This window comes from Suillus discolor (genome assembly GCF_016758755.1).
Source record: "Suillus discolor strain FC423 chromosome Unknown F5147scaffold_45, whole genome shotgun sequence".
Classification (NCBI taxonomy): domain Eukaryota; kingdom Fungi; phylum Basidiomycota; class Agaricomycetes; order Boletales; family Suillaceae; genus Suillus; species Suillus discolor.
Window position 1 is genome coordinate 251,032 of NW_024541292.1, and position 20,845 is coordinate 271,876.

General features: G+C 48.6%; 9 protein-coding genes across 9 annotated transcripts; 2 read left to right on the plus strand and 7 right to left on the minus strand.

Annotated features, from left to right (window-relative positions):
- The first annotated feature begins 795 nt into the window (after positions 1-795).
- On the plus strand, positions 796-6,350 carry F5147DRAFT_615772 (uncharacterized protein). The gene is made up of 10 exons (XM_041432528.1): positions 796-1,452; positions 1,505-4,087; positions 4,140-4,465; positions 4,518-4,932; positions 4,982-5,054; positions 5,104-5,249; positions 5,300-5,742; positions 5,796-5,966; positions 6,016-6,144; positions 6,198-6,350. Exons 1-10 carry the CDS (start codon positions 844-846, stop codon positions 6,298-6,300), a joined length of 4,998 nt encoding a protein of 1,665 aa, XP_041290429.1. The 5' UTR covers positions 796-843; the 3' UTR covers positions 6,301-6,350.
- F5147DRAFT_706646 (CDP-alcohol phosphatidyltransferase-domain-containing protein) lies at positions 6,351-7,542 on the minus strand. Its single transcript, XM_041438014.1, has 6 exons — positions 7,164-7,542; positions 6,985-7,111; positions 6,847-6,932; positions 6,731-6,799; positions 6,589-6,680; positions 6,351-6,541 (listed from the first exon to the last, which is right to left on the minus strand). Exons 1-6 carry the CDS (start codon positions 7,527-7,529, stop codon positions 6,436-6,438), a joined length of 846 nt encoding a protein of 281 aa, XP_041290430.1. The 5' UTR covers positions 7,530-7,542; the 3' UTR covers positions 6,351-6,435.
- A 281-nt stretch (positions 7,543-7,823) lies between these two features.
- F5147DRAFT_762403 (uncharacterized protein) lies at positions 7,824-8,801 on the minus strand (the record flags this gene model as incomplete). Its single annotated transcript, XM_041440585.1, has 2 exons — positions 7,824-7,847; positions 7,914-8,801. 2 exons carry the CDS (start codon positions 8,799-8,801, stop codon positions 7,824-7,826), a joined length of 912 nt encoding a protein of 303 aa, XP_041290431.1.
- A 269-nt stretch (positions 8,802-9,070) lies between these two features.
- F5147DRAFT_706651 (uncharacterized protein) lies at positions 9,071-10,310 on the minus strand. The gene has a single exon (XM_041438015.1). It carries the CDS (start codon positions 10,261-10,263, stop codon positions 9,340-9,342), a length of 924 nt encoding a protein of 307 aa, XP_041290432.1. The 5' UTR covers positions 10,264-10,310; the 3' UTR covers positions 9,071-9,339.
- Positions 10,311-10,728: 418 nt separating this feature from the next.
- F5147DRAFT_776120 (uncharacterized protein) lies at positions 10,729-11,713 on the minus strand (the record flags this gene model as incomplete). The annotated part of the gene is made up of 2 exons (XM_041441811.1): positions 10,729-10,749; positions 10,808-11,713. 2 exons carry the CDS (start codon positions 11,711-11,713, stop codon positions 10,729-10,731), a joined length of 927 nt encoding a protein of 308 aa, XP_041290433.1.
- Positions 11,714-11,904: 191 nt separating this feature from the next.
- F5147DRAFT_284545 (uncharacterized protein) lies at positions 11,905-13,109 on the minus strand. Its single transcript, XM_041429032.1, has 2 exons — positions 11,993-13,109; positions 11,905-11,940 (listed from the first exon to the last, which is right to left on the minus strand). The coding sequence occupies exons 1-2, from the start codon at positions 12,929-12,931 to the stop codon at positions 11,917-11,919; spliced, it is 963 nt and encodes a 320-aa protein (XP_041290434.1). The 5' UTR covers positions 12,932-13,109; the 3' UTR covers positions 11,905-11,916.
- Positions 13,110-15,181: 2,072 nt separating this feature from the next.
- Positions 15,182-16,383, minus strand: F5147DRAFT_654862 (uncharacterized protein; the record flags this gene model as incomplete). The annotated part of the gene is made up of 3 exons (XM_041433912.1): positions 15,182-16,063; positions 16,113-16,158; positions 16,232-16,383. The coding sequence occupies 3 exons, from the start codon at positions 16,381-16,383 to the stop codon at positions 15,182-15,184; spliced, it is 1,080 nt and encodes a 359-aa protein (XP_041290435.1).
- Positions 16,384-17,976: 1,593 nt separating this feature from the next.
- Positions 17,977-19,502, plus strand: F5147DRAFT_284580 (uncharacterized protein). Its single transcript, XM_041429033.1, has 2 exons — positions 17,977-18,066; positions 18,134-19,502. The coding sequence occupies exon 2, from the start codon at positions 18,409-18,411 to the stop codon at positions 19,159-19,161; it is 753 nt and encodes a 250-aa protein (XP_041290436.1). The 5' UTR covers positions 17,977-18,066; positions 18,134-18,408; the 3' UTR covers positions 19,162-19,502.
- Positions 19,503-19,842: 340 nt separating this feature from the next.
- F5147DRAFT_776125 (uncharacterized protein) lies at positions 19,843-20,695 on the minus strand (the record flags this gene model as incomplete). Its single annotated transcript, XM_041441812.1, has 5 exons — positions 19,843-20,031; positions 20,084-20,231; positions 20,303-20,353; positions 20,403-20,576; positions 20,625-20,695. The coding sequence occupies 5 exons, from the start codon at positions 20,693-20,695 to the stop codon at positions 19,843-19,845; spliced, it is 633 nt and encodes a 210-aa protein (XP_041290437.1).
- Positions 20,696-20,845: the final 150 nt, after the last annotated feature.

Below are 20,845 nucleotides of genomic sequence, written 5' to 3' on the forward strand. Positions count from 1 at the left end.
ATCGCACACTGATGTACACCCCAGGGCCCAGACGGGGTTCAGGTAACCACCGCCGAGTCTGAATCAATCAGCGCGCTCCCGATTACTTACCCGACGATGCGCCTCATGCGATGAAATAAATACCATCTTGTTGCCCGTCCGAGCTATGTGCGTCGTCAAAATCGATCATCGAATAACTGCAACTACTATCGCACTGCGATGACAATTGGATGTCATACTGCGATCCTCCGAGGACTGATAATGTCCATTTTTGTACCCTGCAAGTTTTTGTCACATGCAGTCCTCGATTTTAGGAGTAGATCCGACCCATGTCCCTGAGGTATGGGTACGGCGCACTTATTCCGAAAGTGGATGGTCTCACCAAAAGTTATAATACATACACAAGACTACGATTCATCTCTTGTGAGAAAGAAACGATAGGTTGTTCCATCAATTCCACATACGCATTGACAATCAACTTAAGTCGTTACAAATGCCGCCGCCGAAAACATTATCATATTTTCGCTGTCATGTGTTTGAATACCTCGTGTCTCCCTTCTATTGAATCTTGATCCCAAAAACAATTACTTTCGCACTCTTTTCTGGGCTGGTCCTGCCGGGTAAGAGCGGTTAATTTTTTCATGTTCGATCAACTTCTAGTCGGTAGTAGCACTGTAGCAGAGCTTGGGGTCTCGACCAGCTGGTTTTGAGCTAACTTTGTTCCAAGCAGCACGTGATGAAACGCGGTCACGTGGTCTTGGGCCACTCGTGATCTGCAACAACATCAACCTCGGTAAGTCGTTATCGCGTGCATGAGAACTGACGAAATTTTAACCATCCAAAGGATCCGCAACATCATTCAAGATGGCGATGCTTGAGACCCCGTCTCGAATATGGCGCAGAATTCAAGCTGCAGACGAAGGAGAGCCACCTTCTCTTCCGTCACTACCTGCCTTCGATTCTGGTGCACAAGACTCAGACTCAGACTCAGATTCAGACCAACACTCAATTGACGATGGCGCTGTTATCTTGCCGGTGCATTCAACACCCGCCGCTGCCTCAGCGCACACGGCGACCTCAACTATCAGGCTACAATCAAGTACTTCCAGCACAGCACGCTTTGCAAGCTCTCTTACATCACGCTCTGTATCAGCCAAATCTTCCTCTGCCTCTAGAACATACCCATATCCTCGGAGCCCTGCACAAAGCTTCGAAGTGAGTGCCATTACCTCGCTTCCCCACGAGAGCGACGAGAATACAGAACCAGAAGACTTGCCTCTCGCACATAGTAGACACAGTGTTCCGGAGTCTCATTTACCGCCAGAAGAGAATGAGGTGGACGACATGTCTTTGGAGGACGCACTACAGTCGGTCAGTCGCTCTAGTTCCCCGTTTTCTCCCGAAATCCCTCTGGAAAATCCTACGCCGAAGAAGAAATATGATTACTCGATGTCATTACGTTCTGAACCTCAGGTGAATGCTTTGCTGCTTGTTTCTTACTTTGATTAAGCTCAATGTGTCCCAGCGATCGCCATTTGACAAATACCGTAATGTTGCACTACGAAAACCATTCGCACGGACGAGAACGCCGTCACTTTCCCGGACGACGCCCTCTCCTGTCTCATCACCTCCAAACTCCACGCCTCGCAGCAACAGATCTATTCCACTACCTGTAGAGACACCGTCACCGACTCCTGGTGTTTACGTTCCCTTACCTCGTTCGAGAACTGCCTCTCCAGCTGTCATTTCACTCCCAAGCGTCGTGATACAGCCTCCGGAGGATGAGAGCAATGATGAACAAGAGCTTTCTCCAGTACATTCCCAGGACACACCACAGGAAAGTGACCCCGAACTAGGGCGGGAGGACTCTGGCACGCAATCGGACCGCGAGCCCACATTCTCATCCGCATCGTCTGATCCAAGCAATCAAATGAACAACGACCGAACCATAGGTGCTCATTCGACAGCGTTTCTATCGCCCGCCAGATCAGTGTTAGATTTCACACCCGTTCCGCGGTTTCGTACGCAGTTCAACATCCCACCTGCATACAATGAACCAGGTACAGACGCAGGCGAAGAGCTCCTCACACCTCATGCCCGCAGGCGATCATTTCTTCTTTCAGTCATCAACTCCACTGCCAGACCACGCATGAAGTTTACCCCTCATCCCCACAACCGGCTCAGTGCTCTCCCTGTGTCGCAGAGCTCAAGCGGGAGCAGCGAAAACGCATCCGGTGTCAGCGCAACGCCCGTGGGTCCTATACGCACCGCATTTGCTGGTATCACTCCTCGGCCTGGACGGGGGCGGGGACGCATGTCACACCCTCTTGCGCAGGCGCATGTTCCAGACAGTGCATCCTCTACAGGTGAAAGTGAGCATCCCGCGTCCCCCTCTGACATCGAGCTCCGCGGCGCATCGGCTTCATTCCTCTCCACTGCGTCCTCACAGGATCTCACCACACACCCACGTGCCAACACCTCGTACGACCCTGCGCTGGGCACAGGTCAGCGCGGCGTGGCCCGCTTCGACGCGCCGAAGCTGAATCATTACCTTCACACACTGAACTCGAAACTACAGGAAGAGAACAAGGTACTCGTTGACCGGTTGAGGAAGTACGAAGAGGTGAAGGATGCTGATCAGCGACGGCTCAGTTTGGAAAGCATGGGCTCTGGAAAGGCGCGAAGGGTCAGTGCAGGGAGTGGACTGGGTGATGTGGAGGAGGCGGGGGAAGAAGGGTGGGCAGAGGAGAAGAAAGATTTGGAGGAGCTGGTCGAGAGTCTGGAGGCCCAGCTCGACGAGCTTGCAGGGGCGAAAGAAAGCGTGGACCAGGATCTTGAGACTGAACGGCGTGAGCGTGCACGAGATAAGGAACGTTGGCGGGAGCGCATGCGTGAGGTCGAGAATGGTGTTGCAGAGATCGTGGGTGACTTGGAGCAGAAAGTCGCAGAGAGCGAGCGAGCCCTGGAAGAGATGACGAAGGAGGCGGAGCGTATCCATGAACGACTTCAAAGCGAGCGTGACCTTGCGCTGGAGAGGGCTGGACAGGCAGAAGCGGCAATGGAGAACGGGAAGGAGCTTGGAGGCGCATTGAAGGAGGCCAACGCGCGGATCAGCGTTCTCACAGCCGACCTGCAGAGTGCGACCGCACAGATCAAGGATCTGGAAGATGAAATCATGACGAGCGATCACCGTGTTGACGAGCTCGAGAAGGAACTCAAGAAGGAGCGGCTCTCCGCCAAGCTGGCTAACGATGATCTTCACAGCCAGTTGAGCGAGATGGGGGCTGAGATCATGCACTCTAGTGCTCGAGCATCTGAACTCGAGAAGGACCTCAAAGCTCAAGAAGCTGCTGCAAGACATCTACAGCACGAGCTGGAAGCAAAGGCAGAGGAGCTTGCAGAAGCACAGCAGCTCATTGCACATTCTGACAATGATATCAACGAGGAAGTTCGCGAATTGAAGACTTATACTGCCGAGCTCGAAGAGGCTGCTGCTGCGACAACTGAACGCATCCAAGACCTCGAAGAGCAGCTCACCTCCGCTCAAACCCACTTTAACCAGTTGGAGGCCGAAGAACAAGAGGCTAATGATCGTGCTGAAGCACTGGAAAGGGAAAAGGAAAGGGCATCGCTGCTGGTCAATCAAATGGAGGACGCTCTTGAAGCTGCGGAGCTGAAGATGCGCACCGACCAAGAAGTTGTCGCAGATCTCAAGGCCAAGATTTCCACCCTTGAAAGAGAAAGAGAGCGCGAGAAGGAGATGTCTCGGCTTCTGAAAGGACAGCATACAGACGAGAGCAATGCTGAACTTGAGAATGCACTCGAGGCAGAGCTGGAACAGGCGCACAAAGATATCGCGAGACTCACTGAGCTCCTTCAACACTCACCTGCACGGAAAGCCATTGACGCTGCTAAGGACCAGAGGATCGAGATTCTGGAGAAGGACAAGGAAGAGCTCCAGGCACGTATCAAGGCCCTCCGATCGACCAGCTTCGAGGCGGCGACTCCAAATAAGGTGGTCAACCTCAGTGGAATCTCACCCATTCATCGGCATGTATTATCGATGTCTGTTAGGGCTCCCAAGACACCTGGAGGCCCTCTGAAAGATGTAAGCTTATATCATAACATTCGAGGGTTCTTTGTTCATGGAAACTTAATAGCTTTCCTGGCTGAACAACACCACGGGCGATGCGTCAGTATCGCCGCTATTGACCGAAATCGCTCGTCTTCAAACTGAACTTGACCGTGCCAACGATAATATCGATCAAAAGCTCGATGAGCTGGAAGATGCTGGGCTGGGAGTCGTGTCCCTCACTAGAGACCTTGAACTTGCCCGATCCCAAATTTCTCAAATGGAAAACGAGATGGGAAGGTTACAGAGACGCGAGGAGCGTCGACTTCACCGACTCCAAAGGCTCCGTTGTCAGAAATGTATGGTCAAAGTGGACACATCAGCATTGCAACGATTTTACGACGCCGATGAAAGGTGCGATTCATAGCGCGTCTTTAGCGTGATATCCTGACACAATATTTCTAAGCTTTTTGGATGTGTCGCATAGTGGTCTCCTCTCCAACCCACCGACACCTCCGACGAAGACCAGCGAAGCTCTTAGGTTGGACCTTCATGCAGTAAATAGGAAACTGGATACGATGAAACAGCGATGGGAGGAAGAAAAACGCCACCTTCTAGGAGAAAAAGCAGTCCTTGAAGATGCTGCAGACCGGATGAACATGGAAGTACGAAGCGCAAAGGAAGAAGTGAAGAGAGCGACTGAAGTTAGTCGACGATCGAGAGCTGATACTCGGGAAGTCGAGAGGGCGAAGGCTGTCATTGCTGACCTCGAGGCTGAGCTGCAGGCAGAGAGGACGCGTCTCAGACAAATGTCCTTGGAGCAGAACCACGTCCAGCGTGAGAAGAGTGCTGTGGCTCGTCAACTACAACGAACTGAGGCGGTAGGTCCCTTGACTATAACCAGAAGCATTTTAACCTATAAGTTATCAGGATATCGATGATGTCAAGAGACAGCTCCAGAAAGCCAAGCGCGAAAATAATGAACTAGAGACCGAGTTGCGAAGTGCGTACCGTGCCATCTCTAAATTATCACTCCTGATTGGCAAGTACAGCCAATGCAACCATCGAACAGCAAGCTCGTCTCCTAGAAGGCAAAGTCAAAGAAAACGCAGAGACAATCGATCAGCTGCGGCAAGAGCGGTCTCTTCTTGCAAAGGACCACAAGGAGCTTCAGCGACAGTTCACTGAAGTATCAGAAGTGAGTGTTTCTTCCTGTAATAATATTGGATTGCGCCGACACTTGAACAGCGAGTCAACAAACTTCGCAATGACTATGCAAGGTCACAGTCATCACACGACAACCGCCGTCATCAACTCGATTCGCATCTCGGTGAAATTGATGACCTCAGGCGTGCGCTCTCCAATCAAGCCGACGAACTACAGCGTAGCGAGGAGGAGAAAAACCGCATGGCGATTGAGAAGACCGATGTTGCACGCACTGTTGCAGCCCTTGAATCCGACCTTAGACGTGTTAAGCGAGATGCCGAGGCGTTTGGACGTGATCTTAAAACTCTGCGAACAGAGAAAGAGAAGCTGCAGGAGAAACACAAGAATGAATTGACGAAAGCTGAGCGAGCCAAAAAGCAGGCCCAGACTCAGATACGTCTCCTGAACGAGCAGCTCAACGGCCAGCATACGAAGCTGAAGACGGCCCAGGAGAAGCTCAAGATCAAGGATTATGGATTTGCTACGTGGGTGACGACATACTTTCGTGTTGTATCTTGATGCTGAACAAAAAAATTAGCGATGGCTACCAGCTCGTTGAGCTGAAAAAACAGCACAAGGAGGAGTGCAAAGGCCTTGTCGTGCAGATTCGGTACCTCAAGGCAAAGTTTACCCGCGAGTCTACCTTGCGAGATGATCTCGTATACCAGAAACATTATCTTCTCGTCCTCCTCTCGAACTTTGAGGCCAGGTACGGGCATTTTCTCCATCATTATGCTGTACTTTATCTTGTTCGACAGTGAGAAGCGTATACTGGCCTGCATATCCCGGATAGGATATCCCAAACCGAAAAACCCACCAGCAATTGTGAAGAAGACACGCTCGATAAAGAGCGTTGTGCTTAGTGTCATATTTATACGGCGTGTGAGGTATGTGCCCAGTCACTGATCCCAAGTTTCCGTCTTGATTGATGTCTTTTCAGGCAAGTTAGTGAGGCTTGGCGAGAAGCAGGTTCAAACAAACAAGCGATTTCTAACGCGCTACAAGAAGTCCGTCGTCGAAGAGTCATTGCAGTTACCTCGTAGCCCTCACTCCGCGATGTCTTTTCGTTTGGCCAGATTGTTGTTATCATAGATGTTGTATCATTAGTTCGGTATCCTAAATCAAGATCTTGTACACCCTGCACCAGGCCTTGGTAGTGCGGAAACCTGAATTGCGTGTTATGAAGGTGGAATCTTCTTGCGTGTCTCCGATACTATTCGCACAGCACCCTTAGAAAACACGTAGGACAACCCACTCCAAACCGTTGTCACGGCCACCAAAATTCTGAACATGTCAGGGTAAGAAAAGACATGAATATATGACCAGCTTACTGCATTTCGGGTACAAACAGGTTATATTGTACAGGCAGGATGGGGGTGACAGTTGTAGCGCACATTAATGCGAGTTGAGCAAAGGTATTGTACTGCGAATGATAACTTAGCAGATCACAAAATGAGGTGCAAAGAGTCCTACCTTGCTGATTGTGGTGGGCCGTACTTCAGCGGATGGTATAGAAAAGTCCCAATATCGAGAGAATGTTTTCTAAAGAAATTGGTGAACGCATACTAAAAAAATCGCCTGACACGTACTGGTGCGGGGAGTGATGTATAACGAATGTAAAAGGCAGAAAGACTCAGCAACACATCGCGCCCGATGATTATTGAGGCCAGTGAGACTAGAGATGGGCATCAGCCGAATAAACATGGACCGCTATTGAGTTTGCTTACTAGGAAGCAATCCTTTCATAGCTAATGTCACCGTGAGGGTGGTCATGAGAGTTTTGTCCGCAGCAGGGTCAAGAATGGTCCCGAGAACTGAATGCATGTTGAAGCGTCTTGCCAGGTATCCATCGGCCTTCAGTCAAAGCTCAACTTTTGATCAACCTAACCATTCGTGGGGTACCCACTAAGTCTGACAATCCAGCATATACCAACAATCCGGTCGCAAGGAAGAAATCGTCATGCAGTATGGACCAACCGAGGACAGGGCACGAAAGTATCCGAGAAACTGTCAACATATTTGGTATGGTGTATATGTTCTCTCTTAAGGGTGGAATTGCAGCAGAACCTTTAGTGTCGTCGGTCTTCCTGTCAGACCATCTGACACAAGAGGTAGAGAGGGCTCTGGTAACTGCGGTGAAGACATTCCTGTGTCTGACTTTGAGCTGGAATGAACTAGCATATAGAGAAGATTGGATAATTGGACGACATGAGGCGAAAGCGAGGCTGCGAAGAGGAAGCGCGAGAAAGTTGCAGTGCAAGGTTGAGTACATCACTCTGGAGAAGGCAAAATTGGGAAGAGACCGAAATGGAAATCGCGGTCCATCCAGGACAGGGGCTGAGGCTAGCGCTGATCTAGTCGAGTCTGTGCTGCAACGTCGCTTTTGGCCTAAAACGCGCAGTAATATATTTATTGGTACGTATGGCAGTGTACTAACCAGGTCATATACATAATTTGTTCAGTCCCATAAGCCCACCGCCAATTTACTACAGTACAGTATCCAACACTTGAACGCTAGCTCTGATGATACACAGCACTCTATGGCAGCAACACGACGGTGAAAACTTTAATCCCAAGCCTCCAATCTCACCTGCAAAATTTAGGTGAGTGTTGAATCAGCGATGAATCAAGGAGTAGCAGGAAGAGCCTGACTCACAGTCGCGACCACCTTCTTAACTTGTGCGATATATGAGGTGTGAAATCTGTTCATATTCTCGACGACAGTTTTTTGGCATTCGGTGCACTCAGTCGCTTTGATAATAGCGCGAGTGTAATGTGACAGCTCCAATAGTAAGGTTGACTTGCAAGGTCTTGCCAACAACTCCTTCCCACTGGAAACCAGATATTCATGGAACCAGGAGGCAACAAAAAAACTTGCTGAAGGAATCTGGTGACATGTGCATCTGCCATTCCGTATTGCCATATATGATGACTCTAGCCAGGAAATAGAACTCCTGACCTTTTGAGCGATGATGCCGCATTGATAATGGTATGCGAGGAGCCTGTGGTAATCTGCACCACTGATATCCTGCAAACCATGAAACCCATTGCTGGGTCGTCCTAGATCCTTGATTTTAAGAGCACGAGTAGCAGCAGTTTGAGCATGATGCTGCCATCCGAATTGACAAGAAAGAGCGTATAACTCGAGAAAGTTATTTGGGAAAAACTGGGCCATGGCGAGGTCTCCTGCACGGCTGAGGGCCGCTTGCATGTCATACTTGCTAGCTGCTTTCATCACAACCTTTGCATCATCCAAGCTGCGGAAGGTGGGGGTGGCGGCAGGATAGCAGAGTAAAAGAAGGGATTCGAGGGTCGTGCTACCCTCAATCACATTGATGATAGGTACGGACGAAACATCTGACTGCGATTCACTCTCAGGCTGCGGTAGCGAGAACATGTCTTTGAATACGGGTGACATGAGTGAAAGGATGAGCTTATAGACATGGAAATCGACGCCATCGGCCGAACGAAGGATAATATCACAATTATGATCATCGAATGGTGCTTGAGCTTGAGAGATAGTGATTTCTTCAGTGGCTGCCATGATAGTAAGGGGCTTGATTAAGGGGCACGTAGCACAAACAACCAAATTACGTACGATACATCAGTAGCGTTCATTCAGCTTCATTGTACCTCAACGAGGTTGAACACATTGGCACAGTAGACATGTATAAGGGTGGCTGGACAGATGCATGCTGCGGGGAAAGGTCGAGTCGTATATGTTAAACGAGTTGAATCAATTGCAGCGTGTGCTTGGATAGGGACTAATGTGCTTGACTTGAAGCTTGATTTGAAGGCTCAAGTGCTGGCAGTACTCAGTAATGATGCACATCAAAGTTCACATCCATACACGCTGACTAACTAGTTTCCATCATAGCCTACTAGTAGGTGTTCCGACAGCCACTCAGCAATCATACGGTACCTGACACTCACTCTATAGTCCGAATTCAAAATTTTGTACAGTATCCAACACAACGCCAGCTCTGATGATACACAGCACTCTATGGCAGCAACACAAAACTTTAATCACAAGCCTCCAATTTCACCTGCAAAATTTAGGCGAGTGTTGAATCAGCGATGAATCAAGGAGTAGCAGAAAGAGCCTGACTCACAGTCGCGACCACCTTCTTAACTTGTGCGGTATATAAGGTATGAAATTTCTTCATATTCTCGAAGACAGTTTTTCGACATTCGGCGCACTCAGTCGCTTTGATAATAGCGCGATTGTAATGTGACAGCTCCCATAAGGTTGACTCGCAAGGCCTTGCCAACAACTCCTTCCCACTCGAAACCAGATATTCATTGAACCAAGAGGCGACCTTCAAGTGTTGCTTCATATATATCGTGCCACATTTATAGCACCCATCCCGTACTGCGGCCATATGTGATAAAGACTCTAGCCAGGAAAGAGAGCTCCCGACGTTTTGAGCGATGACGCCGCATCGATAATGGTAGACGAGGAGCCTATGGTAATCTGCACCACTGATGTCCTGCAAACCATGAAACCCATTGCTGGGTCGTCCTAAATCCTTGATCTCAAGGGCACGAGTAGCAGCAGTCTGAGCATGACGCTGCCATCCAAATTGACAAGAAAGAGCGTATAGCTCGAGAAAGTGGTTTGGGAAAAACTGGGCCATGACAAGGTCTCCTGCACGGCTGAGGGCCGCTTGTATGTCATACTTGCTAGCTGCTTTCATCACAACCTTTGCATCATCCAAGCTATGGAAGGTTGGAGTGGCGGCGGCAGGATAGCAGAGTAGAAGAAGGGATTCGAGGGTTGTGCTACCCTCCATCACATCGATGATAGGTACGGATGAAATGTCTGACTGCGATTCGCTCTGTGGTAGCGTGAACATGTCTTTGAATATGGGTGACACGAGTGAAAGGATGAGCTTATAGACATGGAAATCGACACCATCGGCCGAACGAAGGATGATGTCACAATTATGATCATCGAATGGTGCTTGAGCTTGAGAGATGGTGATGATTTCCTCAGTAGCCGCCATGACCCACAATATAAGTAAAGGGCAGTGGGCACATAGTACTACTACTAGTAATCACTTGATCAACTGGATTACGTACGGGCAGTTTTATATAGTTCAGCTTCATCGTACCTCAGCACAATATTGGCACAGTAGACATGTATAAGGGTGGCTGGCCAGATGCATGCTGCGGAGAAAGGTCGAATAAATTGCAGCCTGGTCTGTGTACATTTGAAATCTATCATATTGGATAGGGATTATAGCAATATGCTTGATTATGAAAACTTGAAGCTTGATTTGAAGGGTCAAGTGCCCAGTACTCCGAATCAGAATCATGCACATCAAAGTTCACATCCATACACACTAGCTAACTAGTTTCCACCATAGCCTACTAGGTGCTCCGACAGCCACTCAGCAATCATACGGTACCCGACACTCACTCTATAGTCCGAATTCAAATAGCAACACGACAGTGTTACAATGGGTTGTCTAAGAAGTTGCCAATTCCACCTACAGAAGCGAGGTGAGCTTTGAATCGGTGATGAATCAGTCAGCAATGAAAGCTCACAGTTGCAACCACCTTGTTAACTTGTGCGATATACAAAGTACGGAATCTATCCATATCTTTGATGACCTCGCTTCGGCAATCATCGCACTTTGTCGCTTCGATCACAGCTTGATTGTAATATTTCGACTCCATTATGGTCGACTCGCAAGGCCTCGCCAACAACTCCTTCCCACTCGAAACCAAGTACTCTGCAAACCACGGGACGACTTTCAACTCGCCGATGTTTCCTATCTCGAGCCTCTTAGCACTGCCCACGAGTCTGCATTTGCATTTCCACATTTGCAATTGCATTTCTGTGGATGACGGAGGTAGCCAGGAAAGACTGTCTCCGACTGTTTGAGCGATGACGCCGCATTGATAATGGTATACGAGGAGCCTGTGGTAATCTGCGCCAGTGATATCCTGCAAACCATGAAACCCATTGCTAGGTCTTCCTAGATCCTTGATCTCGAGGGCGCGGGTAGCAGCGGTCTGAGCATGATGCTGCCATCCAAACCGACAAGAAAGAGCGTATAGGTCGAGAAAGTGATCTGGCAGGAATTGAGCGATGATGAGGTCTCCTGCACGGCTGAGGACTGCTTGCATATCATACTGCTTGGCTGCTTCCAGGACAGCCTTTGCATCATCCAAACTGTCAAACGTTGGGGTTGCGGCAGGGTAGCAAAGGAGAAGTAGGGATCTGAGAGGCGCGCTGCTCTCGACAACAGTCACAATGGGTACGGATGATTTATCCGACTGCGATTCGCTCTGTGGTGACGTGAACTTGTCTTTGAATATGGGTGACATGAGCGAAAGAATAAGCTTGTAAACATGAAATTTTACGCCGTTGGTTGATTGTAGGACGCAATCATAGTCATGGTCATCGAATGGTGCTTCAGCGGTGGTGATTTCTTCAGCGTTTGACATGACGATATGGAAATAAGGTCTCGTACTGGGGGGCTAGATAGGCAGAAGTCAATGGTATTTAAGTGCTGCAAAGAAGCCGACCAGTCCACACGAGGAGATTTGCTTTGGAGGATGATTGATGATCCTCAGATAGGTAGCATTCTGAAACAGTTCGAATACAACGCGGTGTTCTCTACTTGAAATAAACCATAGATTTTTTTTAGCTAGAATGGGATATCAAGCTCCACCTTCAGACAGCCAGAATCAGCACACAAAAATGGTGAGTTTCAACGTACTTACAGTATCAATCGCCCTCTCAATCTCCGAAGTGAAGTGCTCCCCAATAAACACGCTGAGATCTAGGAAGGCAGCTGGTCGACATGTAAGGCAGCCAGACGCTGCTTCCAGGCATTCCGCAATCAAGAATGGATCTGTGACGACCTTGCTACAAGGGCGCTCACGAAGAGCATTCCTGGCGCGCTCCATAAACTCGATGAACCATGTATTTACTTCGTATATCTTCCCATCAGAAAGAGGCCACGATAGGGGATGATGAACGCAGTCATCACATTGGAACCATACCCAGCGTGATGCGAAGCCGGGAAACCACGAAAAGTCGGCTGTCAGCGAGCATGCAGCAACACTGCACTTTCGGTGGTACTGGAGAAGGCGATGATAGACAGAGGCAGGGATGTGTTCTAGCTCTTCAACGTAGGGAGCGAAGAAGGGTTGGCGGACTGTATACTTCGCAGCTATGCGGGCTTCATCCTCCAAACCATAACGGTATGCGATGGCGAATACGCGCAGCGGCTGATCATCTAGAAACGCTTGCTGTACAAGCGAGCCCTTGACTCTGTTCATCAGCCCCTTCATCCCGAACTTTTTCATCATCTCCAAGACGGCCTGTACATCGTTTAGATTGCTAAATACGGGATTGGAGAAAGGGTAGCAATATTGTAACACCCTCTCAGTTGTCTGAGCGTCTTCTTCGAGTTTGATAATGGCATGATCGCCATCGCACTTAAGGACGAGCCCTTCAAACGGCGGACATGGAGAGGATGAACCTGACAACAGAAAACGCTTCAAAAGCGGAGACGCGACAGCGAGGAAGATCTTGTGGACAGCAAATTTTGCATCATCCGAGGTATGAATGATCAAATCTGCATCTGTGGCATCAAAAGGAGCGCGGAAAGAGGAAACCTTGACAGAAAGAGGCGCAGCCCCCAGGAATTGGGACATGGGTAAGTTTCTGGAATAAAGCGATCAAAAACGATTGTAGATGGTAAATCAGACGAGAGAAGATATACCCTTCGTGTTGTGACTCGCGGATATGGCATGCAGTTGGCACGCCTGATCTTCATGGAGGATCTACTAGCAGTGCACCACCGCTTCACGTTATTTGACACATGGATTTCAGCGAGTCACATGAATATCGTGCATCATCTTCACGAGGTCCTTCAGGCCCAGAAGTTGCACTGACCAATAATCAAAAGGCAGGCTGCCGCATGTCATGGAGCTTTTTTGGGAGCGTGGTGACAGATGAAATGTGGGCAGCCGCGGCAGTCAACATGTATATTTGATTGAGGTTCCATTGATTCAGAATTGTTCGGTTGAGCTGATATGGTCTCTGAGCAGATCTGCAGACCTCTGGGGCCTGTGCAATCGCGCCCGTCCTACTACTAGTAGTACCACTTGAGTAGGACGGCACGAAAAGTAATTCTTACGTAAATTCAACGTTTTTCTATTGCACACCGATCAATCCACATTTGACTCCGACTCTCACACATCCGAAAGCGAGCTTGCCGAATTTACCTGGGACCCAATCTCTTCGTGATCCTGATCTGCTTGTGACCTACATTCTGAATACGAGTCGCTCGGGGCTCGTATCTGAAGCTATGCAGAGCACCCGATGGTGTGTAAGATATCAGTGAAAATTTTTGGGAAGCGTGTTGCAGCCACCATCTCACTAGATGGCGCAGACGTTGAGGAAGTTGTCTCCCTTTACTTAGAACATTCCTTCACTGTTCCACTTTCTCGCACTGACAGCCAATTACTAAGGGTGGCTGGCAACTCGAGCTGGCAGACGTTTCATCGTGACATCTATAACGGTGAAGTTCACTGACGATCGACACAATGATCCCTGTGACCGTCTTCAGCTCTAACGAGCAAATTGCTACCAGGAACAAAAGTGTACAAGTTACACGACCGTACCCTCCGCACATGCGCTGACCCTGGCAAGTGAGGGTGCATGCATTTGTCTGTTGGCGCTACCCTTGCGGGCCTTCTTCCAATTTCACGGATCTCAAGACTTCTTGGTCTTGGCGGGGTTAGAGATGCAGAAACGGCTGTGACACAGCTATGGTTTGTCGTGAGGGTTCCTACTGACAGCAGTCAGGCTCCTCGTGAATATCTACTACTCTTCCGTTCGTAACTTTATTTTCAACCCCTCAAACTGCAGCCTCCTTCATGTCTTACATCTGCGGTATTGCCTCACTATTTCATGCGAAGGCGAGAAACCTGCAAACGTGCGTGTTTGTTCACAATGGTTTCCTAGGCTCGTGACCTGACTGCACATTCAGCGCCATCTCTTTGAAGGTCCTGTGACATCTCAGTACTCAGTAACCAGTCTGGAGCTGCCAGCTGTGCAACATGTCACACTCACTGTTCCATCATCGCACACTGGTTTCTTGCTGCCACATTCTACAGTACTATGTAAATTTTTCTCCAGATTCAGATCACGCTTCATCTTGAAACCTGCATTCATTGTGTATTCCTATTCCTTTCCCTTTCAATGTGTATGTCGATGAATTTAACGAAAAAATCTTAGACGAGTTGCTGGGCAGTATTGCATTTAAATGGATATCGATCATACAATCCTGGAGTACCTCCCCATCACCTGGATCTCAAACACAACTGCATTTGCGCCATACAATGAGATCTCGGTAGGTATCACTCAGAAACGCGCACGCGTGTATCGTCGGCAAAACTTAATACATTTGAAAACCACAGCATCCCCCGCCTCGACTTCGCATTCCATTCAAACTGTTCGTCGTGGACAGTGAATCAACGACAATTTTCTCTGCGACCTGCGTATGCAACTATATTAATGATTGTCAAGGATTGGCACTAGCATGGACCGTGTTTGATCTTCGAACGGATCCCTTTGCTCAGTGAATATGATCATGGTATAACTATAATATAAGCTAGCACGGGCAAATGCACACTAATACATACTCTAAAAGTAATTGTTCAACATAAACTATCATCAAAGAGCCGACAGAACTTGTATCTCAGAAATGAGACCGTATTTTCCTGGTACTTAACTAAAGTACATTCATTATAACCGATATATCGTGAGACACTCAAACAGAACGATGCCCGTGTACTTCATTATTGCAGACAAGACACACTCGAACAAAATAAAATCATGCTCAAGCGAACGCGCTATGGCATACCCATGTCCAAAGAATCAAGAATGTGGGGACGTAGTCATGATGTAGACTCAGATCCCAGGGCACGGTTTTCCCGATGATTTGAATACTGTGGCGGAAGTTCAATTAAACCATTATAGTCTGGTACAACATCATCAGCATCGGTATGCACAATGATTTGAGTAGGATGTCGGTAGGCTGTTTGTACGCTAGCTGACGTCATAGATTGACTTTCAAATGCTCCGTGCGCAGCTAAGCTGTCTGTGTCAAGGCTCTGACGGGAATTTTGTGTCTGATTGAAAGGTGTGGAAGGGTTCCTAACTGTGATGTCGTCGGAAAAGGGTGTCATATCTGACATTTGAATGTCTTCATAGGCAGCAAAGTCCGTATCAGGGATTGGTTTGGATCCAGATTGAATGGAAAGACCAAGGTCGCTAACAAGATATGGTGATGGTGATGGCGGAGCCTCACTGTAAAGGCTGATTTCATCTGTGCGCTGCACTCGGAGATAGATTTGTGTAGGAGGTTGAAAGCGGGATGCTCTCCGTTTACGCCACAAGCACATGCCGAGGATGGCCAATGCAGTAAGGATCGCTGCACCGACCGCCGCGCCAGCGATAAGAACATTGCTGTTTGATGATGAACTACTTGATGGACTGTTTGATGAACTACTTGGCGGACTGCTTGAACTGGATGACGATGAAGCCGTGGTCGTGGCCGTGGTCGTGGTGATGGCCGATATGCCTGCAGTGTATAACGGTGAGATGCACGCGGAATTACTCGACCCTACGACCTGCACGAATTCAGAGTTTCCACCTTGTCTGCCCTCGGAGTCGGTGACAAAATACATGAGGATCGTCCCTGCCTTAACATTCACAACCGAGGTAAAAATTTCGTTATCGGAATAGGATACGACTGATTGCCCGCCAAGCATAAGTTGCTGTAGCAAGATAAGTAGATTGTTTCAATAAAATTCACGATGATCTGACCACAATAGCAATGGGCAGGACTGCACCATAGGCAGTAGTTGCACTGCTATTGACCGAGACGGTAAATGACTGCAGTAGTGGTAAGTCAGTACCACAGGAAGTACGCGAACCAAACTTACCCGCATTGCGTTATCGGACTCGGAGTTGGAGTCAAGATGAACATGTAAGGAGGTGACAAAATTGCAATGTCGCAAACATTATTTGCAATTGGATTTCCAACAGTTAAATTGTTTGTCGTCCCACCCGAACCAAATCCGGTGGTGTCAGACATAGTGAGTAGAAAAGTTGTTCCAGCCGACAATGCCAATTGCGATATTGAATAAGAGCCTATCCCACCGCTGAAGGCCGATGCTGGTACAGATATATTCTGATATACGTTCAAAGACTGGAGAGCACAAAGGTTAGCGCGCGATGGATGCGCTTGAGGTGAAGCGCCGACGAACGGGAGTTAAGAGTATTTCAAATGGTGCTTGCCCACCTGACTCAACCCCGATAAAGTTTAGCAGGAGCATATAAAATGTACTAGATATGTGCTTACCAGTCCATGAAATGTTGAGAGGACCGCATTGAGTGGGAGTCCCAACAGTCACACTGAAAGCACGAGTAACAGAGAGACAAGAAGCAATGTACGAACGAAGTGCATACTCAAGAATTGAGGAAGACAAGGTAAGAAGAGACGTAGGTGTACTGTAGAGATACGACACTAGGTTCGTCACGTGCAGCCCGTGACGATGTCACGCTTAGTCTTACAGGTTCGAATGTCCAGGTGACCTGTGACCTTACCCAAATAGATTCGCCTGCGGATCGTAGTGCTTCGCCGCTCGCAACGCCGTTTGCAACCATCTGACATGCTGCTTCATGATTCAAGCAACTTGCTTCAGTCTGTCATGGATTCGCCTCGCATAGCGCTGACTGGTAACGAGTGGAATTGGAGACTCTGTGGTCTTAAAGCCTGCCAGTGTAAGGCCGGGGAGAATTTCAATCTCTCATTCGCGAGCCTCGCAAGTCGAGAGGCGTTGCAATATTTACGTGATGTTCAGAAGAATGATCCAGCTGGATGGACGAGGATTGCTACTGCTCAGTACAAGACTGTCAGCGTTGACCAGGCAACAAACTCCGAGTCAGAGAACGAGGCCACTGATACTACCGGAGCCGAATCCCCCTTCGACGATGCTAGCGAGCATGACCTCGATGCCAGTGACGTGCCAATGGATGCACTCCTTGATCATATGGCTTCCGGGGGTGAACACGTCCGTTCTGACTGCCGTATCGATGCAGATGGCGGACTTCTGTGTTCAAACCACTCCGAAGTCTATGATGTGGGTGACATTACTGCCAAAGATGTGGAGAGTGGCTCGAATAGTGTTCCGAAGGTTGATTACGGGCGTGGAAAGCGTAGACGCATCGCAAATTCGATGTATGATGATTTCTGGTCCCATTAGTGCATAACCTATGTTTTTTTTCCCATATGTCACAAATTAGCTTCGTCCCACCAAAAATTCATGTGACAGTCACACCAAATAGATTCGATTCGTTAAGGGCTGTGACCTGTGACGAACCTAGTGTCGTATCTCTACAGTAATAGGCAAGTAATATCTTGAAAAAGGGAATCGGGGCACACTCAAGGTGAGCGGAAATTGTATCCTAGATAACGCTGACAAGTTCATGGTACACTGTTATCAGTCGGACCTTACTTGGTTACTTCTTGCCATAGCCACATACCACTTTATGGCTCAGGTGACAGGCACAAGGGGACGCTGTACATAGCAGTACCGGAGAGGTAGCAGAACATTACATAATATTAGTGGATCAGGGTAAATCTGGGGGATGTACAAGCGTAATTTGGCCCACTAAATATAGGATCGTTTTAAATGCACTCGGCATATCGTTTTTGAGTCGCCATGAAGAATCCACAACTACTAGTACCGTAATCTCGCTCTAGAGTCATGGACAAGTGCGTGTTTCCCTCATCTTCATCTATTCCTTTTCAGCTTTTTGCATATCTAACACTCCTCTACTAGTACGGCCATTGAAACTCGTACTCAGAATAAAATGCATCCAAAACGTAGTGGCGACGTACTACTTCCTCTTGCTATCACACAGGTGGGAAGAGGCCAAGGCGCGGCTGCACGACATCCAGGATAAAGATGTGCGCGAGTTGAATGGACTTGGCGGCATCGTGAAGTTGCAGTCGTTCTGCAAAGTTGCTCGTGATACTAGGTATCACTGGGCATAGGTCGACACATACTGCATCGACAAGAAGAGCAATATCGAGGTCCAAGAATAGATCAACTTCATGTTCGTCTGGTACCACCATTCAGCGCTTACGATCATCTACCTTTCTGACGTCCCGCCTTCATCCAAGTCTGGCGCTCTGGCGAAAAGCGAGTGGAACAGACGAGGATGGAATTCCTCGCTTCCAAAGTCATTCTCTTCTCTCAGAAGGTTTGGTTATCGATCACTCCCAAAACCACAAAGAGTCCCCTACAATCATGAAGGAGTTGGAGGATGCAACAGGCGTAGATGCACAGGCCCTGATCTCTTTTCATTTAGGGATGAGCAATACCCGACAGAGACTTCAATGGACATCATCTCGCGTTGCAATGCGTCAGGAGTATTCATTGTTTGGCATCTTAAAAGTCCGTCTGCCTGTAGATCATGTCGAAAAGAAGGAAATCGCGCTCGGGCGTCTCCTGCAGGAGATCGTGGCACACAGTCAGGCGACATTACTGCCCTCGATTGGGTCGGACAATCATCCGAATTCAATAGTTGTGTTACAGCCGACATCACCTCTTACAACACTCCTCCATGCACCCTTCCATCTTCGTCTGAAGATAAGATTCAGACAACTGTCTCTTCGTTGCGGAAAAATCGCGTGATTATGGATTTGGCTTCGAAACTTTACGACCGGCTTGATACCACAAGCGCTGCTCATTTCGCGAACCACAGACTGCATCTACCTTGCATGACATTCCGTGTCACAGACGCCAGTCCGGGCCCCAGGAGTCTCGATATGAGGTCAAGGCAGACGGGCTTCACGACCTGTTGATCACCACCAAAGAGCCGATTGTTCTCGCGGACAGTGCTCACTCAGCAAACCTTCGTGCTTGTCCGTCCCTGGGATCAATCTCTCCTCGAACTACCAGGCTTTTTAGATTTTCCCGACGTTGGGGACGATACGGAAAGCGAGGAGAATTATTGGACGCCACCTTCTTCTCCTTCAGACGAATCACCTAGCCATTCTCTTGTAAAACAGAAGGTGGTTGATCTAGAATCACGAGCATTGCGGTTATTTGTTCGACTTGGGCAGGATTTCGGCGCATTTATGCTAGCGCGGTGGAGAATACAATAGGATCGCGTCAGATCGTGGTATTATTGCACAGGTCAAAGATGTGGCTTCTGTTTGAAGCCTGATGGACATCAGGACGATAGAAATACTGTAACTGTATGTTTTTAGGGATCCGAATGGTTTCCATCAGGACCCCATATCTAACATCTAACACTGGCATATAGCACGGAGCGTTTGATCCCGCGGAACCAATTTGCGTCTACCCCGTGTGTGCTCCACCTGAGCGTCACTTGGATATCAATATTGGTTTAGTTGTGATACTTATCCCCTTGCACAGTTGCATTGTTCCATCCCTTCCTCTGGACATCCGAGGACGCTAGCACAATACGCAAGTACTGTGATAATCAGGGACCAGCAACTCCTTTACTGCTGACCAACTTCTCAAGCATATCGCTGGCTACAGTCCTCAACTCTTTCACAGCAACGGCGACACCCGCGCTCAACGAGGTTGCCGAGTCCGATCTGCACGAGTTGCTTCAAAAGGGAATTCGTGATGTCGCTGGGGTCAGGACTGAGATTAGACTCCATCGCGACGATGAAAGTCGTGCTGACAGCCGAGAAAAGACCAGACTAATCAAACATCAGTCTCAAAATGTGCAGAAGATAAGAACGCTAAACTTACGAAGATCAAGACAATGTCCATGTCAGTAGTGTATCGCTCAAGGAACTCGCCGTCATGTTCCTCTCTCGTTTGTACACCCCCCAGAAATGAGACCGTTTGTCCTTTCCAATCTTCGACGCAATCGTGGAGTCCTGGAGAATGTCCAATACTTGCTTCATGACATTTGCTCTGCGTGTACAGTATCGTCAGTTGCCATCGCTTGACTTGTTTTTTGCTTACAATTCGCTTAGAGTTGGCTGGTCCTTCTCTGCCACGACCTTTCCACCCTCACTGAGACAATTCAGGAGCGTGTTTGACGTCATTATCGACAAGAACTCACGGAGCTAAATCGCCGACTGGTGGAACATTGGGTGTGCTTCCTTGTACGTGAGGTCCTGACGGCTGTGAAGGCCCAGCATTCGAGCTGCAGTTCTGGTAAGGAGTGGCGCAGACGCCCATCAGGGAAGAGAGATACTTACATCCCTGGTGGCAGCTTCGCCAAAGGTTCAATTCCCTGTCTTGCTGTTAGACGGGTGACAGATCCCAGGAAGCTACAACTTACTCTTCGATGGATCCTACGGCGTCAATTTGCGGAGGAGGCTCATCGTTGTCGGTGCCTGATGCTTGTGACATGAAGAAGTTATACCTGTATTAGATCCCAAGTAAAGCTAGCGAAATTGGGAAGAGTCTGAGGTGCGCAGACAGAGCAGAGTGATGGTACACAGCAAATCGGTTAGGCGGCTACGAACATGATGAACACGTGCTTGCGAGCGTTGACGCCGA

Coding starts and splice junctions, on each gene's coding strand:
- F5147DRAFT_615772 (XM_041432528.1), top strand. CDS start 844: ATGGCGATGCTTGAGACCCCGTCTCGAATATGGCGCAGAATTCAAGCT. Junction 5,055..5,103: donor ACTAGAGACCGAGTTGCGAA/GTGCGTACCGTG, acceptor TGGCAAGTACAG/CCAATGCAACCATCGAACAG. Junction 5,743..5,795: donor AAGGATTATGGATTTGCTAC/GTGGGTGACGAC, acceptor CAAAAAAATTAG/CGATGGCTACCAGCTCGTTG.
- F5147DRAFT_706646 (XM_041438014.1), bottom strand. CDS start 7,529: ATGTACTCAACCTTGCACTGCAACTTTCTCGCGCTTCCTCTTCGCAGC. Junction 7,112..7,163: donor ATGCTGGATTGTCAGACTTA/GTGGGTACCCCA, acceptor CTTTGACTGAAG/GCCGATGGATACCTGGCAAG. Junction 6,542..6,588: donor CTGTTTGTACCCGAAATGCA/GTAAGCTGGTCA, acceptor TGACATGTTCAG/AATTTTGGTGGCCGTGACAA.
- F5147DRAFT_706651 (XM_041438015.1), bottom strand. CDS start 10,263: ATGGCGGCTACTGAGGAAATCATCACCATCTCTCAAGCTCAAGCACCA.
- F5147DRAFT_284545 (XM_041429032.1), bottom strand. CDS start 12,931: ATGTCCCAATTCCTGGGGGCTGCGCCTCTTTCTGTCAAGGTTTCCTCT. Junction 11,941..11,992: donor TTGAGAGGGCGATTGATACT/GTAAGTACGTTG, acceptor GGCTGTCTGAAG/GTGGAGCTTGATATCCCATT.
- F5147DRAFT_284580 (XM_041429033.1), top strand. CDS start 18,409: ATGTTCGTCTGGTACCACCATTCAGCGCTTACGATCATCTACCTTTCT.